General features: G+C 44.1%; 2 protein-coding genes across 2 annotated transcripts; both read left to right on the top strand.

Annotated features, from left to right (window-relative positions):
* The first annotated feature begins 1,545 nt into the window (after positions 1-1,545).
* LOC138794105 (odorant receptor 131-2-like) lies at positions 1,546-2,206 on the top strand. Its single transcript, XM_069972870.1, is given in 2 exon segments — positions 1,546-1,776; positions 1,778-2,206. Coding segments are annotated over 2 exon segments (660 nt in total).
* Positions 2,207-13,558: 11,352 nt separating this feature from the next.
* Positions 13,559-14,461, top strand: LOC138794106 (odorant receptor 131-2-like). The gene has a single exon (XM_069972871.1). It carries the CDS (start codon positions 13,559-13,561, stop codon positions 14,459-14,461), a length of 903 nt encoding a protein of 300 aa, XP_069828972.1.
* The last annotated feature ends 2,644 nt before the right edge of the window (positions 14,462-17,105 follow it).

Consider the following 17,105-nt stretch of genomic DNA (forward strand, 5'->3'; position numbering starts at 1 on the left):
GTTGTTAAAAAACTGTTTAACATTTCAAAAGTAGATTCTCGGCACTCACCATATCATGCTTCAAAATATTTTATCGTAGAAAAGTCATCAGAATACATGTGATGGGACTTTTCGGCATCAAGCCTTCCTTAACTGTCTGCAGACAGTTGAGGAAGGCTTGATGCCGAAACGTCCCATGACGTGGTGAGTGCAGTGATTAGTTGTTAACACGCTAAATGGCCTGTTTGGGACCTTTGTTGCAGAGTCCATTTGATTCACATTATGCAATGTAAACCTAGCCTGCCTCATTGCCTACTATGCTTTGCACAAATTGCCTGCACATGATAGCAGACCTACTATAGTCCATATTGAGGACAAAGGTGACCCCTCACGCCTGCGTCAAAACTGTGTTAAGGTTGCATAACTACAGTGGAACTACATAGCCTAGCCTGTCCAAAGGTGCTTGTTTCCACTGTGACCAGCGCAAGTTTTTCAGCCAAACTCTGTCTTGTCGAATGTGGCATTGGCATTCTGCATGGCTAGATCTGTAGATGTGGATCTGTAGATGTTGACTGAGGTGCGAAGGCTTCATGATCTTTCCTATCTTCCTCTGATAGAAATATCCTCCCTGTACCAGTTATGGTGAACTCTTCATCAACCCTTCAAGTCAACACCACCCAAGTTCCTATCACCCTCAGCAAGACAAGTGAGGCCATACGATGGTCGTTCGTCTTCTTGACCATAGTTGGGTTTTGCTTCTTCATCTACTTTGTCGCCCTGGTGTTCAATGTCTTCTTCATCACCTCTCAGCTCCGGGACATTGCCCGCTATCTGCTCTTCATCTGCATGCTTACTGTCACAGCCGCGGCGGCGTCCCGCGTTCCGGGCCGCCGCCGCGACCGCTTCCTGCCCCATGCAGCAGCCGTTGTCCATAGTCGGGGACCCGGCGCTGCTATCACCTCGGCCCCGGGGGGCGCCTCACCTCTCCACGCTCCTGTCTCCCGCTGTGCCAGCCGGCGCGCGCGTCCCCGCCTCCTCGGGCGCGCGCGCGCCGGCTGTCTCAGATTTAAAGGGGCAGTGCGCTCCTAATTGGTAGTTGCACCTAATCACTCCCCTATAAATCCCAGCTTGCCTTGTTCCCTGTGTTGGAGCCTCTACATGCTTCCCATAGCGTTTGGCCCAGCTCCCTGTTGTTCCTGATTCCTGTCCGCTACCCAGTCCCTACTCCTAGTCCCTGGTTCCTGCTTCCCGTCTCTCTGCTGTTCCTGTGTTCAGCCTGTCACCTGCGGTACGCTTACACGCCATTGTCAGTACCTGCTCCTGTCACGCCTCGCCTGCCGTCACCAGCAACCAAGCCAGGGGTAGCGACCTGGGGGTCGCCTGCCGCAGCAAGTCCATCCCGCCTTGCGGCGGGCTCTGGTGAAAACCAGCGGCCCCTTAGACTCCGCTCCCTGGTGAGGTTTGTGCCATCGCTGGTGCCGGTCCAGTGGATCCACTACTCCGGGCGTTACACTTATGAACGATACCATCTATCTCTTCCTGTCCTTCTACTTCTTGCTGGCAGCAATGTATTTGGTTTATGTCCCCGTACCCTTCTGTTTTATCCTTTATGCCATTTCATCAAGTGTATTTAGGGCAACTCCACACAACCTGGCCGCCATGGCTCTGGAACGTTATGTGGCCATTTGTTACCCTCTACGTCACGCTGAACTTTGTACCACAAAGAGAGCAAATATAACTTATGCCTCAATATGGGTCCTACTCATAGTCCTACATGGTGGTGAACTGATCATTATGTTTACAAACCTCAGTTACAAACCTATACCGCTATGCCATCTGCAAGAATGACACCCTACTGGTAAATCCCATTCAAAACATCATAAGGACCCTCAGCTTCATCCTGTGTTTCGGTTTGGTGGGAATCATCATCATATTTACCTATGTCCGGATTATGATGGTTGCTCGCAAAGTACTTTCTCAATCTTCTTCTGCTTCCAAAGCCGGGAAGACCGTCATACTTCACGCATTTCAGCTACTTTTATGCATGGCTTCCTTACTGTCGACTCTCACTGAAACGTTTTTACCCAAAAAGATTGAATACATGCCAATAACTAACTTTTTTTTCTTCACTTGTGTCCCGAGGTTCCTCAGCCCCGTCATCTATGGGATCCGGGATAAAGAACTAAGAAAACACATGAAAATGTCTTTAGGGAAATACTTTAAATAGAGAGTTTATCTATGTTACCTCCATTGGAAGTGTCATTACATTCAGTCTGCCCCCAGTATGTGTTTCTCCATGGTCAAAAATAATCCCAATAAAATCTAAGTCTTTGAGTTTTTCCTTAAAAAATTTCAAAAATTCTATATAGCCACTTTCTATGGAAGGTTGGGTGACTACCAGTATTAACAGAATGTTATCCTGTAGCTCTAGGTCTATGTGCAGTGTACTGCCAGAAGGATTCAAGTGTTTCTTAAAGGTTCAATGCAATACAAACCAATATGATAATAGGGGGCCGCATAGGTGTTAGGGTGGTATTACACGGGCCGAGCAGGGCCCGATAATACCTGTAAACGAGCAGCGATCTGCTAGATCGTTGCTCGTTTACTGGACCTATTACACGGCCCGATAATCGTTTGACAAGAGCTGCAAGGACATCGTTACCGATGTCCTTGCAGCCCTTGCTAAACTGGCATACATTACCCATCCACGTTCCAGGGCTGCTCCTGCGTCCGCTTCTCCCGGGGGTCCCGCGCGCTCTCTAGTGTCACAGCAGCCTGTCAGCTGGTAGGCCGCTCAGCCAATCATAGGCCGGGACCGCCGCGGCCTGTGATTGGCTGAGCGGCCTATCAGCTGACAGGCCGCTGTGACGCTAGAGCGCGCGGGACGCAAGGAGAAGCGGACGGCAGGAGCAGCCCTGGAACGTGGATGGGTAATGTATATCGTTAGTCGCCGGCCACGCACCGCTATTACACGCAGCGGTGCGCGGTCGGCGCCCGACGAAAATAGGTTCTAAATTATATCAACGATCAGCCGATGATCGTTGTCATCGGCTGATCGTTGCATTTATTACACGGAGCGATAATCGGCCGAATCGAGCCAATTCGGCCGATTATCGTTCCGTGTAATACCACCCTTAGTCCCTTGATATTGTCACCCTTGATTACAGTGTCTCATAGAGATGAACAAACTTCAAGGTTAAGTCCAGGTTCAGCTGTATCCATGTTTTCCTAGCTGCTCTAGGATGGTTACCAACTTTTCCAGATGTGGGGAGTTTATTGCTGAGCGACTGGGTTCAAAGACGTTGCCGAACCCAATTCGACTTAAACTTGAATTTCCCTGGTGTAGGTGATCCAGAACATCCGGAAATGAAAGACCAGAGGGCAAAGCAGTTCAAGGGGTAACTTTACTGGTTACACTGGTTTTGGCAACTCTCTTGCTCTACACTCAATGCTCCATATTCCATGGTGTATTCCCACTCCCAGTTAAAGGAGAAATCTGGCTGCGGCTAAAGTCTACCAGCTGGCAGGGGCAGGGACAAACATAATAACCAGTCCTTACTTACCTCTCCCCGTGCCTGCGATTCACCACCTGACTGACTCCGGGACCCCAGCCAGAAGACATCTTCCCCAAGTTGTGATGCCGTCAGGACTCTAGGGGGGTGGGTTCTGATCGGTTGACCACTGAGCGAATCTGGTCTGGAGTCTCATAATTAAGAGTCTGATCTGGAGTCTGATAATATAGGAGTCTGGTCAGGGATCTCATAATAAAGGAGTCTGGTCTGAGGTCTAGTCTGATAAAGGAATCTGGTCTGGGGTCTCATAATAAAGGAATCTGGTCTAAAGCCTAGTCTGATAATATAGGAATCTGGTCAGGGATCTCATAATAAAGGAATCTGGTCTGAGGTCTAGTCTGATAATAAAGGAATCTGGTCTGAGATCTCATAATATAGGAATCTGGTCTGGCATCTGATAATAAAGGAGTCTGGTCTGGGGTCTGATAATAAAGTAGTCAGATCTGGGGTCTGATAACATTACAGTCTGATCTGGGGTCTTTAAATAAAGGAGTCTGGTCTGGGGTCTGATAATAAAGCAGTATGGTCTGGGGTCTGATAATAAAGCAGTATGGTCTGGGGTCTGATAATAAAGGAGTCTGGTCTGGGGTCTGATAATAAAGCAGTATGGTCTGGGGTCTGATAATAAAGGAGTCTGGTATGGGGTCTGATAATAAAGGAGTCTGGTCTGGGGTCTGATAATATAGGAGTCTGGTCTGGGGTCTGATAATAAAAAGTCTGGTATGGAGTCTGACAATAAAGGAATCTGGTCTGGGATCCTATAATAAAAGAGTCTGGTCTGGGGTCTGATAATAAAAAAAGTCTGGTCTAGGGTCTCATAATAAAATAATCTGGTCTGGGGTATCATAATAAAGAGTCTGATCTGGGGTCTCATAATACAGGAATCTGGTATGGGGTCTGATAATAAAGGAGTCTGGTCTGGGGTCTGATAACATTACAGTCTGCTCTGGAGTCTTAAAATAAAGGAGTCTGGTCTGGGGTCTGATAATAAAGCAGTATGGTCTGGGGTCTGATAATAAAACAGTATGGTCTGGGGTCTGATAATAAAGCAGTATGGTCTGGGATCTGATAATAAAGCAGTATGGTCTGGGGTCTGATCATAAAGGAGTCTGGTCTGGGATCTGATAATATAGGAGTCTGGTCTGGGGTCTTATAATAAAGGAGTCTGGTCTGGGGTCTAATAATAAAGGATTCTGGTCTGGGGTCTGATAATAAAGGAGTCTGGTCTGGGGTCTGATAATAAAGGAGTCTGGTCTGGGGTCTGATAATATAGGAGTCTGGTCTGGGGTCTGATAATATAACAGTCTTGTCTGAGATCTGATAATAAAGGAGTCTGGTCTGGGGTCTGATAATAAAGGAGTCTGGTCTGGGGTCTGATAATAAAGGAGTCTGGTCTGGGGTCTGATACTATAGGAGTCTTGTCTGGGGTCTTATAATCAGGGCCGCCGATAGGGCAGTACAAGTGGTACTGCCGTATGGGGCCCGGACCCTAAGAGACACGGGGGGGGGGCCCGGCGGGCCCGCCGGCCGCCGCCCCCCGACCGCTACGCTAGGGGGGTCCGCACGGCCCCCCTTGCCAACTGTTTTTGAGCATCCCGAAAAGCTGCGGCCACGCAGCTTCTCGGGATGCACTGATCGCTTTAATGTTCCGCCCGCACAGCGGGCGGAACATCAAAGCGATCAGAATACAGGAGAAGGACCTGTCAGCGTCCTCCTCCTGTATTCTCTCCCATAGGCTGCCGGCACTTCATACCAGCAGCCTATGGGAGGCCGGGCCGTGGTCATGTGCCCCTCCGGCAGGCGTGATGATGTGACGTCATCACGTCTGCCGGAAGTCCCGTCCCTGCGGCTCGCAAGATGGAGCCCGAAGAGGAGGAAGAGCTGCTGCCTGCACAGCGCGGATTAGGTGAGTAGGATGTTTTTTTTTTTTAGGGGCACCTCTGGGGGCATTATTAGTGTATGGGGGCACCTCTGGGGGCATTATTAGTGTATGGGGGCACCTCTGGGGGCGTTATTAGTGTATGGGGGCACCTCTGGGGGCATTATTAGTTCATGGGGGCACCTCTGGGGGCATTATTAGTTCATGGGGGCACCTTTGGGGGCATTATTAGTATATGGGGGCACCTTTGGGGGCATTATTAGTATATGGGGGCACCTCTGGGGGCATTATTAGTATATGGGGGCACCTCTGGGGGCATTATTAGTATATGGGGCACCTCTGGGGGCATTATTAGTATATGGGGCCACCTCTGGGGGCATTATTAGTATATGGGGGCACCTCTGGGGGCATTATTAGCTCATGGGGGAACCTCTGGGGGCATTATTAGTATATGGGGGCACCTCTGGGGGCATTATTAACTCATGGGGGCCACCTCTAGGGGCATTATTAGTGCATGGGGGTACCTCTGGGGGCATTATTAGTTCATGGGGGCCACCTCTAGGGGCATTATTAGCTCATGGGGGCACAGCTGGGAATCCTACATACAGGGGGCACAGCAGGGGATCCTACATACAGGGGGCACAGCAGGGGATCCTACATACAGGGGGCACAGCAGGGGATCCTACATACAGGGGACATCCCACACAGCGCAGTTACTATGGGAGCCTACAGGGGGGAGAAAGGAAAGGAAGCTGCTAGAAATGTGCGGAGCCTAAATTGTTTGTCTCGCAGGTTCTGAAAAGATGAAACATATCTGGAAGGAATCATCATGGAGGTCTGGGCCGGATGGAGAGGAAAAGGGAAAGTGACGCCTCAGATCAAAGAAGACGTCACCTGTGAGTCCCTGTATGACACTTTTCTTATTTTGTAGAACATCATTTAGTAGGGGCGCCCCGAGGTGACAGCTACTACATTATCTGTACTCAGAGATATCACTGTGTTATCTGTTGTGTTACATAGGACTGCAGGTGACTACTACATTATCTGTACTCAGAGATATCACTGTGTTATCTGTGGTGTTACATAGGACTGTAGGTAACTACTACATTATCTGTACTCAGAGATATCGCTGTGTTATCTGTGGTGTTACATAGGACTGCAGGTGACAGCTACTACATTATCTGTACTCAGAGATATCACTGTGTTATCTGTTGTGTTACATAGGACTGCAGGTGACTACTACATTATCTGTACTCAGAGATATCACTGTGTTATCTGTGGTGTTACATAGGACTGTAGGTAACTACTACATTATCTGTACTCAGAGATATCGCTGTGTTATCTGTGGTGTTACATAGGACTGCAGGTGACAGCTACTACATTATCTGTACTCAGAGATATCACTGTGTTATCTGTTGTGTTACATAGGACTGCAGGTGACTACTACATTATCTGTACTCAGAGATATCACTGTGTTATCTGTAGTGTTACATAGGACTGCAGGTGACAGCTACTACATTATCTGTACTCAGAGATATCACTGTGTTATCTGTTGTGTTACATAGGACTGCAGGTGACTACTACATTATCTGTACTCAGAGGGATATCACTGTGTTATCTGTGCTGTTACATAGGACTGCAGGTGACTACTACATGATCTGTACTCAGAGATATCACTGTGTTATCTGTAGTGTTACATAGGACTGCAGGTGACAGCTACTACATTATCTGTACTCAAGAGATATCACTGTGTTATCTGTGGTGTTACATAGGACTGCAGGTGACTACTACATTATCTGTACTCAGAGATATCACTGTGTTATCTGTGGTGTTACATAGGACTGCAGGTGACATCTACATTATCTGTACTCAGAGGGATATCACTGTGTTATCTGTGCTGTTACATAGGACTGCAGGTGACATCTACTACATGATCTATACTCAGAGGTATCACTGTGTTATCTGTGCTGTTACATAGGACTGCAGGTGAAATCTACTACATTATCTGTACTCAGAGATACCACTGTGTTATGTGGTGTTACATAGGACTGCAGGTGATATCAGGTGATTTCTCCAGGTTGCAGAAGTTCAAACTTCATCGTGCCCTGGTGTGCTGGTGTCTGTATGTGTGTATACATGTGTGCTGGTGTCTGTATGTCTGTATACATGTGTGCTGGTGTCTGTATACATGTGTGCTGGTGTCTGTGTGTGAGATCAATTCTAGAGAACTGGCACATATACCCCATTTTCCCCAGTGGCTTAAAATGTAACCTCTGTTATACAGTTATAAAATTGTAGAAATTAAATGTGAACAAGGTGCAATTCAAATAGACACTTGCTTGTATAGCTGTCTCTTGTGCTCTGTATGCAGTGCATTATATTCACCCTTGCAACGTACAATTTATAGCGTGTCTACAAGCCCAGCGGGGCTCATTATGATGGAGACTAAAACTTATACAAGAGTGGGGTAGGGGTTCCCCTGTATTCAGAATGCTGTTGAGTGCTAGGCAATGCCCCATCTGGGATTATTGAATTTCGAGGGTCTATGCAGAGCAGGATAAAGACACCTCTGCTGCACAAACAGGATCTCCTAGAAAGCGTTCTCACCGCCATGTATTCGCTATCACTGGCTTGGGTGAGCTAAACTAGTCTGCCTGGGGGGGGGGGGGTGATTTGTATATGCTCACTAACATGGAACAGCCTCATTATATTAGCCTTATCAACATATTCTATGTTAGTGAGCATACCGGGGGGGGGGGGGGGGGGGGATATTGGTGAACATATACAAATCAAACAGCCCCCCAGACCCTCGAAATTCAATAACCCCAAACGGGGCATTGCCTAGTACTCAACAGCATTCTGAATACAGGGGAACCCCTACCCCACTCTTGTATAAGTTTTAGTCTCCATCATAATGAGCCCCGCTGGGCTTGTAGACACGCTATAAATTGTATGTTGCAAGGGTGAGTATAATGCACTGCATACAGAGCACAAGAGGCAGCTATACAAGTAAGTGTCTATTTGAATTGCACCTTGTTCACATTTAGTTTCTACAATTTTATAACTGTATAACAGAGGTTACATTTTAAGCCACTGGGGAAAATGGGGAATATGAGCCAGTTCTCTAGAATTGATCTGAACCAAATTATACCTCCCAGCAAGGCGTGGGGCGAACACATTTTTTTTTTTAATTAATGTGGGGGGCCCCGACACTTTGGTTGTATGGGGCCCCGAAATTCCTGATGGCGGCCCTGCTTATAATAAAGGAGTCTGGTCTGAGGTCTAGTCTGATAATAAAGGAGTCTGGCCTGGGATCTGATAACAAAGGATATTACAGGCTAATAAATCAGACCTGAGGGGTAACATGACAGGGCATGGTGGGCACACACCAGTGCCAGATGTACACAGGAATATATACTGCCATATCTGCTATACCTGACAAGATTTCCACTTTTTGCAGAAACATAGAAGCATGAAACTCACAGGAGAACAGGTCTGTGTCCACATAGAGGAGACAGGGCCCCCAGAGGATTGTTCTATAGAGAGCTGGAGCCAATATATACAAGTGTCTGTCAGCAGCCCCGGAATAAGGGATGTTCTCTCCTCATGTATCCAGACTACACTGCTGTAAGTACAGGATATGTATAGCCACAGCATAGATAGAGATAGATAGATAGATAGATAGATAGATAGATAGATAGATAGATAGATAGATAGATAGATAGATAGATAGGAGATAGATAGGAGATAGATAGATAGATAGATAGATAGATAGATAGATAGGAGATAGATAGATAGATAGGAGATAGATAGATAGATAGATAGATAGATAGATAGATAGGAGATAGATAGATAGATAGATAGATAGATAGATAGATAGATAGATAGGAGATAGATAGATAGATAGATAGATAGATAGATAGATAGATAGGAGATAGATAGATAGATAGATAGATAAATAGATAGATAGATAGATAGATAGATAGATAGATAGGAGATAGATGATAGATAGATAGATAGATAGATAGATAGGAGATAGATAGATAGATAGATAGATAGATAGGAGATAGATAGATAGAGATAGATAGATAGATAGGTAGATAGATAGATAGATAGATAGATAGATAGATAGATAGATAGTATATAGATAGATAGATAGATAGATAGATAGATAGATAGATAGATAGATAGATAGCAAATAGATAATCCACGGCACTCACGGGGTTAAACGGTGAAAAAAGTAAGTTATTTATTGCAGCATTCCAAAATAAGACACATGTGTCTTATTTTGGAATGCTGCAATAAATCACTTACTTTTTTCACCGTTTAACCCCGTGAGTGCCGTGGATTATCTATTTGCTATTTGGGAACGATCTGTGGTCAGGATCCAGGACCGCTGGCACCCGAATATTTTTGAGCAGTGCTGCTTAGTTTTTCTGTTACATAGATAGATAGATAGATAGATAGATAGATAGATAGATAGGAGATAGATAGATAGATAGATAGATAGATAGATAGATAGATAGATAGGAGATAGATAGATAGATAGATAGATAGATAGATAGATAGATAGGAGATAGATAGATAGATAGATAGATAGATAGATAGATAGATAGGAGATAGATAGATAGATAGAAGATAGATAGATAGATAGATAGATAGATAGATAGATAGATAGATAGTAGATAGATAGATAGGAGATATATAGATAGGAGATAGATAGATAGATAGATAGATAGATAGATAGATAGATAGATAGATAGATAGGAGATAGATAGATAGATAGATAGGAGATAGATAGGAGATAGATGATAGATAGATAGGAGATAGATAGATAGGAGATAGATAGATAGATAGATAGATAGGAGATAGATAGATAGATAGGAGATAGATAGATAGGAGATAGATAGAAGATAGATAGATAGATGATAGATAGATAGATAGATAGATAGATAGATAGATAGATAGATAGATAGATAGATAGATAGGAGATAGATAGATAGGAGATAGATAGATAGGAGATAGATAGATAGATAGATAGATAGATAGATAGATAGATAGATACATAGATAGATAGGAGATAGATAGATAGATACATAGATAGATAGGAGATAGATAGATAGATAGATAGATAGATAGATAGATAGATAGATAGATAGATAGGAGATAGATAGATAGATAGATAGATAGATAGATAGATAGATAGAAAGAAAGAAAGAAAGAAAGATAGATAGCAGCAAGATAGTCCACGGCACTCACAAGGTTAAGGTGAAAAAAGTTCAGTGATTTATTTGTTCATCGTAACACAGCACTCCAAACAACACAATGTTGTGTTGTTTGGAGTGCTGTGTTACGATGAACAAATAAATCACTGAACTTTTTTCAACCTTAACATTGTGAGTGCCGTGGACTATCTTGCTGCTATCTGAACACGATCCCGGGTCAGGATTCAGGACCGCTGGCACCCGACTTCTACTTAAGCAGTGCTGCTTGCTTTTTCTTTTTTGTGTTTGTAGATAGATAGATAGATAGATAGAGCAAAAAACTCCGCAGCACACTTGTAGTGTAGAAAAACGTGCAATACATAGATTTATTCCATAAAGCGATATACAGCAACAACACAAGTGGTACACAACGTTTCGGCGTCTCCTATGCCATTTTCAAGTGCCACTTGAAAATGGCGTAGGAGACGCCAAAACGTCGTGTACCACTTGTATTGTTGCTGTATATCGCTTTATGGAATAAATCCACGAATTGCACATTTAAGATAGATAGATAGATAGATAGATAGATAGATAGATAGATAGATAGACCATGCAAAATATTTTACCAATGATACTGCCACATAATGCCTAAATCATACCGCAGTGCCATGACTGCTTTGACTACAGACAAACATCTTAGGCTTCTTATTTATTAAGCAAACTCCTCACCTTTAACACCTATATGACCCTCAATAGTAATAATGCCCCTTCTCTTGGTGTCCCCCACACAACAAAGTGGAAAGGGTTGTAGGCCCCATTAGATCGGTAGGTACTACCAGCAGGCAACCTGGTTCCCTGGAAGGTAATTTCCCCCATCAGGTATGTTCCAGCAATAAATAGGTATGTTCCCCCAGTAGTTAGTTAGGTGCCCCCAGTAAGCAGGCAGTTAGTTAGCCGCCCAGTATGTGTGCCCAGTGCATAGTTTCCTTCCTTAGGTTGACAGATAGGTAGTGTCCCCCAATAGGTAGTTCTCCATTGGGTAGAAAAAGGGTAGTATATCACGTTAGTTGACACATACTCCAGTAGGTAGTTTTCCCATTAGGTAGACAGTTCCCATCCATACTGTATCTAGTCATGGTGTGGTGGCATTTTCCAGCATAGAGGTGTTACATAGTTATGGTATAGTAGTGTTATCCAATACGGAGGTGTCATCTAGTCATGGTATGGTGGTGTTATCCAGTATGTCGGTGTTACCTAGTTATGGTCTGGTGGGGTGGTGTTATCCAGTATAGAGGTGTTATCTAGTCATGGTATGGTGGTAATATCCAGTATGGAGATGTTACTTAGTTATGGTATGGTGGTAATATCCAGTATGGAGATGTTACTTAGTTATGGTATGGTGGTAATATCCAGTATGGAGATGTTACTTAGTTATAGTATGGTGGTGTTATCCAGTATGGAGGTGTTATCTAGTTATAGATCAGCGAGCAAGAGTGCGCATGCGCTTAAAACGCATCTGATCTCTGTGGGGTCCCTGCACTATGGTGTATCACTTGTTATTATCTGCAACTGCAAAATAAAGGCAACGTTCTTTGCTATGTGCTGGATCACTGTTTTTTCTTTGGTTATTTAGTTATAGTATGGTGGTGTTATCCAGTATGGAGGTGTTACCTAGTTATAGTATGGTGGTGTTATCCAGTATGGAGGTGTTACCTAGTTATAGTATGGTGGTGTTATCCAGTATGGAGGTGTTATCTAGTTATAGTATGGTGGTGTTATCCAGTATGGAGGTGTTACCTAGTTATAGTATGGTGGTGTTATCCAGTATGGAGATGTTACCTAGTTATAGTATGGTGGTGTTATCCAGTATGGAGATGTTACCTAGTTATAGTATGGTGGTGTTATCCAGTATGGAGATGTTACCTAGTTATAGTATGGTGGTGTTATCCAGTATAGAGGTGTTATCTAGTTATAGTATAGTGGTGTTATCCAGTATAGAGGTGTTATCTAGTTATAGTATAGTGGTGTTATCCAGTATGGAGGTGTTATCTAGTTATAGTATGGTGGTGTTATCCAGTATGAAGGTGTTATCTAGTCATGGTGTGGTAATGTTATCCAGTATGGATGAGTTGTGGTATGATGGTAATAGCCAGTAAGGTGGTGTTATCCAGTATGGAGATGTTACCTAGTTATAGTATGGTGGTGTTATCCAGTATGGAGATGTTACCTAGTTATAGTATGGTAGTGTTATCCAGTATAGAGGTGTTATCTAGTTATAGTATAGTGGTGTTATCCAGTATAGAGGTGTTATCTAGTTATAGTATAATGGTGTTATCCAGTATGGAGATGTTACCTAGTTATAGTATGGTAGTGTTATCCAGTATGGAGATGTTACCTAGTCATGGTATGGTAGTGTTATCCAGTATAGAGATGTTACCTAGTTATAGTATGGTAGTGTTATCCAGTATAGAGGTGTTATCTAGTTATAGTATAGTGGTGTTATCCAGTATAGAGGTGTTATCTAGTTATAGTATAGTGGTCTTATACAGTATAGAGGTGTTATCTAGTTATAGTATGGTGTTATTATTCGGTCCACACTGCAGACACCTAGCTATGTGATAGCGAGGAACGCAAACTGTAATTGTCACTATTAGCCGATCAAATGTCAGAAAATATTGGGGCTGGGGTGGGAACTGTCTAAAAGAGGTCTTAGCTATTTTGTGGGGTGTCACTTTAATTGACATCCAGAACAAACTAGTTATTTTAGCCTCCCCCGACTGGTATTTTCAAAAAGGTGTCAGCCATATATTTTTTGTCTTCGTCTTCGTTGTCCCTGTTTTGCCTGCTACACGTTAACCACTTCTTATCATGTTTGTTTCATGTTTATCAGTCACATATAGACCACCCTCTCCATCCTTTCGATGATGAACTCTTCCATCCTCCCATCCAATGGTTCCCAGATAACCAACAGCAAAACCATAGAACATATAAAGCTGGCACTGGCGTTGTTGATAGTCGCCTGCTTTGGCTTCTTCCTCTACTTCATGGTCGTGATGCTCAGTGTGTTCTTCTCTACTCCTCATATCCGGGAGAATGCACGCTATGTCCTCTTCACACACATGCTCATCAATGATACCTCCTATTTGGTCCTGGGAATCACTCTGATGATCATGAGCATTTATCGTGTCCCCATTCCTGGTCCAATCTGCTATGTTCTAGTTACCATGGGCTCGGCAACCTTTAGGACGACTGCCTACAACTTGTCAGCTATGGCCATAGAACGCTATGTGGCTATTTGTCACCCTCTACACCATGGGCGTCTCTGCACAGTACAACGAGCTCATTGGGCCATTGCCTTCATGTGGTTGTTGACTTTCATTCCAAGTGTGGTTGACCTGAGCCTCATCCTTTCCTCAACCACTAGGCTTTCTTCCCTGAATGTTCCATGTTCCCAAGAAGCCATGGTAGTCAACCCCATACAGAACATTATAAAGTCCATCAGCCGTATCATAAGCTTAACGTCTGTGGGACTTATCATCCTTTATACATACATCAAGATCGTTCTAGTTGCTCGAAAAGTAAGTTCTCGATCATCTTCAGCCTCCCAAGCTGGGAGGACAGTGATCCTTCACGCCTTCCAGCTCCTTCTATGTATGGCTGATTTACTGACCACTCTTCCAATAACCTATCAAAACCAATTCTTACCGCTGGTTAATTTCCTTCTCTACAGCTGTGTGCCGAGATTCCTCAGTCCCCTCATCTATGGACTCCGAGATGAGATGCTGAGGTCTTATATAAAGCAGACGGTCAAGAGACACTTGATCTAGAATGTTCTGTACCAGAGATGTGCCAAGGACGGACTGAATCCCAGTAATGTCTATGCCAAATGTGATGTGAACTTCATAGTGTCATATTTATCGGTCGACTTCAGCAGAAGGTTCCAGATTGAGAATAACTTGGTAGAAGAAGGTTGATTATAGAGCATTTAAGGAGAGAACTGTGCAAATCATGTGTGTAGCAATGACCTTCGCTGTCATAGAAATGACAGAGGTAGAGTTAGATAGATAGATAGATAGATAGATAGATAGATAGATAGATGGATGGATAGATAGTTAGATAGATAGTTAGATAGATAGATAGATAGATAGATAGATAGATAGGAGATAGATAGAGCCCAGGAAGAGCCGACTGTGTGAGCAGTGCCACCAAAATGCCATGTAGAATGAGGCCCACTTGATACACTGCTTTAAATACTCAGTAGTTATCAGGATAAGAACAGAATTATTCCCTAGTGTGGATAGGATTCCCATTTTAGTCTCTAGGTAGAAAGTCCCCCACATGGGTCCTGGCCTCAAGGCCAGGCCATGGAAGATACTGCAGTAGGAACACCTTCTTCTCTCCCTCTCTCTGACTCAATAATGATAACAATAATTTGGAAAAACCAACCTCAACTAGCTCTACCACAGAATAAATACTCCTCAGGGAGCTGGCTGATTGGGCAGGAACACTTTAGAAGTCAATAACCGCTAGCCTGTAATAGGCCAAAAAAAGGGACGGAACAAGTGGGAGGCACCCAGCTCAAGAACTGGCTCTCGGTGAGTAGAAGAGCCAGTTAACCCCGTTTGTTAACTCTCCATCATCTGTGCCAAGTACTACATAGAATACAGTGACATCTAGTGGTGGGAGTGCAAACTACCGCTTTCATCCCAGAACATATAAATACATCAGTACCAACCTACACATGCCAGAAACAGTAGTTGCACACCAGCTCTGGGACACTGCACTGTGGCTGTAAAAGGGTCACCCACTCACGAACTGTAGGAGCCTTCTAGAAGAAAGAGCTCAAAGGGGTTGTCCAGCGGAAAAAAAATTCTTTCAAATCAACTGGTGTCAAAAAGTTATATAGATTTGTAATTTACTTCTATTTAAAAATCTCAAGTCTTCCCATACTTATAAGCTGCTGTATGTCCTGCAGGAAGTGTTGTTTTATTTACATTCAGAAACAGTGCTCTATGCTTCCACCTCTGTCTATGTCAGGAACTGTGCAGAGCAGGAGAGGTTTTCTATGGGGATTTGCTCCCACAAATCTATATAACTTTCTGACACAGGTTGATTTGAAAGAATTTTTTTTTTCCGCTGGAGTACCTCTTTAAAGCTAACAGAGCATCTCAGGAGGAAGCGAGATACATGGCACGCCTGCTTTTATAGTGTAAGGCCGGTTGTACCCTTGTATCCCTGTGGTCGGTGTCCTGTCGGGTTGCTGCAGGGTCCCTTGGGAAAGTGTAGTCACAGGTGGCCAGGGCGGTGTAGTAACCCTCCAGAATAGTAGGATCTGCCACCGACAGAAAGGGGAGATGTCCCAAGTTTGCGGTACAAATTCTGTGTAGGTGGTAGCCAGTAATCACAGACTCCATAGGTAACGTTGACTTGTTTTACTATTGGCAAATGTGCAACAGGTAATACAGATGAGCTCGGATATACACTTGACAAAGTTCCAATAAATACTGAAACAGAAAACCACCAGATCTGTATGCTAAGTGCTGAGTAGGATGTAGTAGAGTTGATAAAGTTGTACTGAGGTAGCGTAGTAGAGCGAAGGGTGCCGTGAGAGTCTCAACCCAAGTATTAATGTGCTCTGCCGGGAGGTTGGAGTGTATAGAAGAATACTTGTTGAAGAAGAAAACAACCTGTGCCTGTGTATTGACTTTTTCTCTAGTCTTCACAACACCTTATGCCCACTATCGTTGGCTTAACAGTACTAATAGGTGACACAGGCCCCAGACCCTGTTACCTGGGATGAGCAGAGTGCTGAGGGTTTCCTGGCTGACACTCACACTGCGAGATGGAGTTGATAGACTTTCCAATAACTTTGCTCAACCCAGATCAGTTCTTATCTCTTTGGCTTTGTAATGGATACTGTCCTGCACTGTTGTAACTCCTAGACCTCGGTGGGTTGAGATGATCTGTTGGCTAGTCCTCTCCTGAAGGGTTTAGACTACTGCTCTTTAGAGGGACCAGGGCCCAGGTAGAACCACTGTGGAGAGCTATCTAGTTTGCGTCCTCACTCCACAGAAGCTCAGCTAAGACTGCTCCTTCACCCAAGGGACTAACTTCCTATCCAGCGTGTGAGGTGCGCTGTGGTTGGGTGAAAAGAGTGCAACAGAACAGCCGAAAACAAAGAGTTTATAGGACAGAAGAAAGTAAAGATCCAACTGTTTCACAGAATCTGGTACACACAAACACAATAACCCTTTGACACACTTCTGCTGTTCAGCTTCCACCCTTCAACATATAGTACAGCGACATCTAGTGGTCATCTTTAAATACTACTCTGGCTGCAATAAGACCACAAAAAAAGTACAGACTTTTGCGAAGGGTGTGAACAGCAGTAACACCCCTAGTGGGACACAACACCACACCCTCCTGTTTCTGGTTGCACATTACCATCAAGGGTACCCCAACCAAACCATT

The sequence above is a fragment of the Dendropsophus ebraccatus genome, chromosome 5 (assembly GCF_027789765.1).
Source record: "Dendropsophus ebraccatus isolate aDenEbr1 chromosome 5, aDenEbr1.pat, whole genome shotgun sequence".
Classification (NCBI taxonomy): Eukaryota; Metazoa; Chordata; class Amphibia; order Anura; family Hylidae; genus Dendropsophus; species Dendropsophus ebraccatus.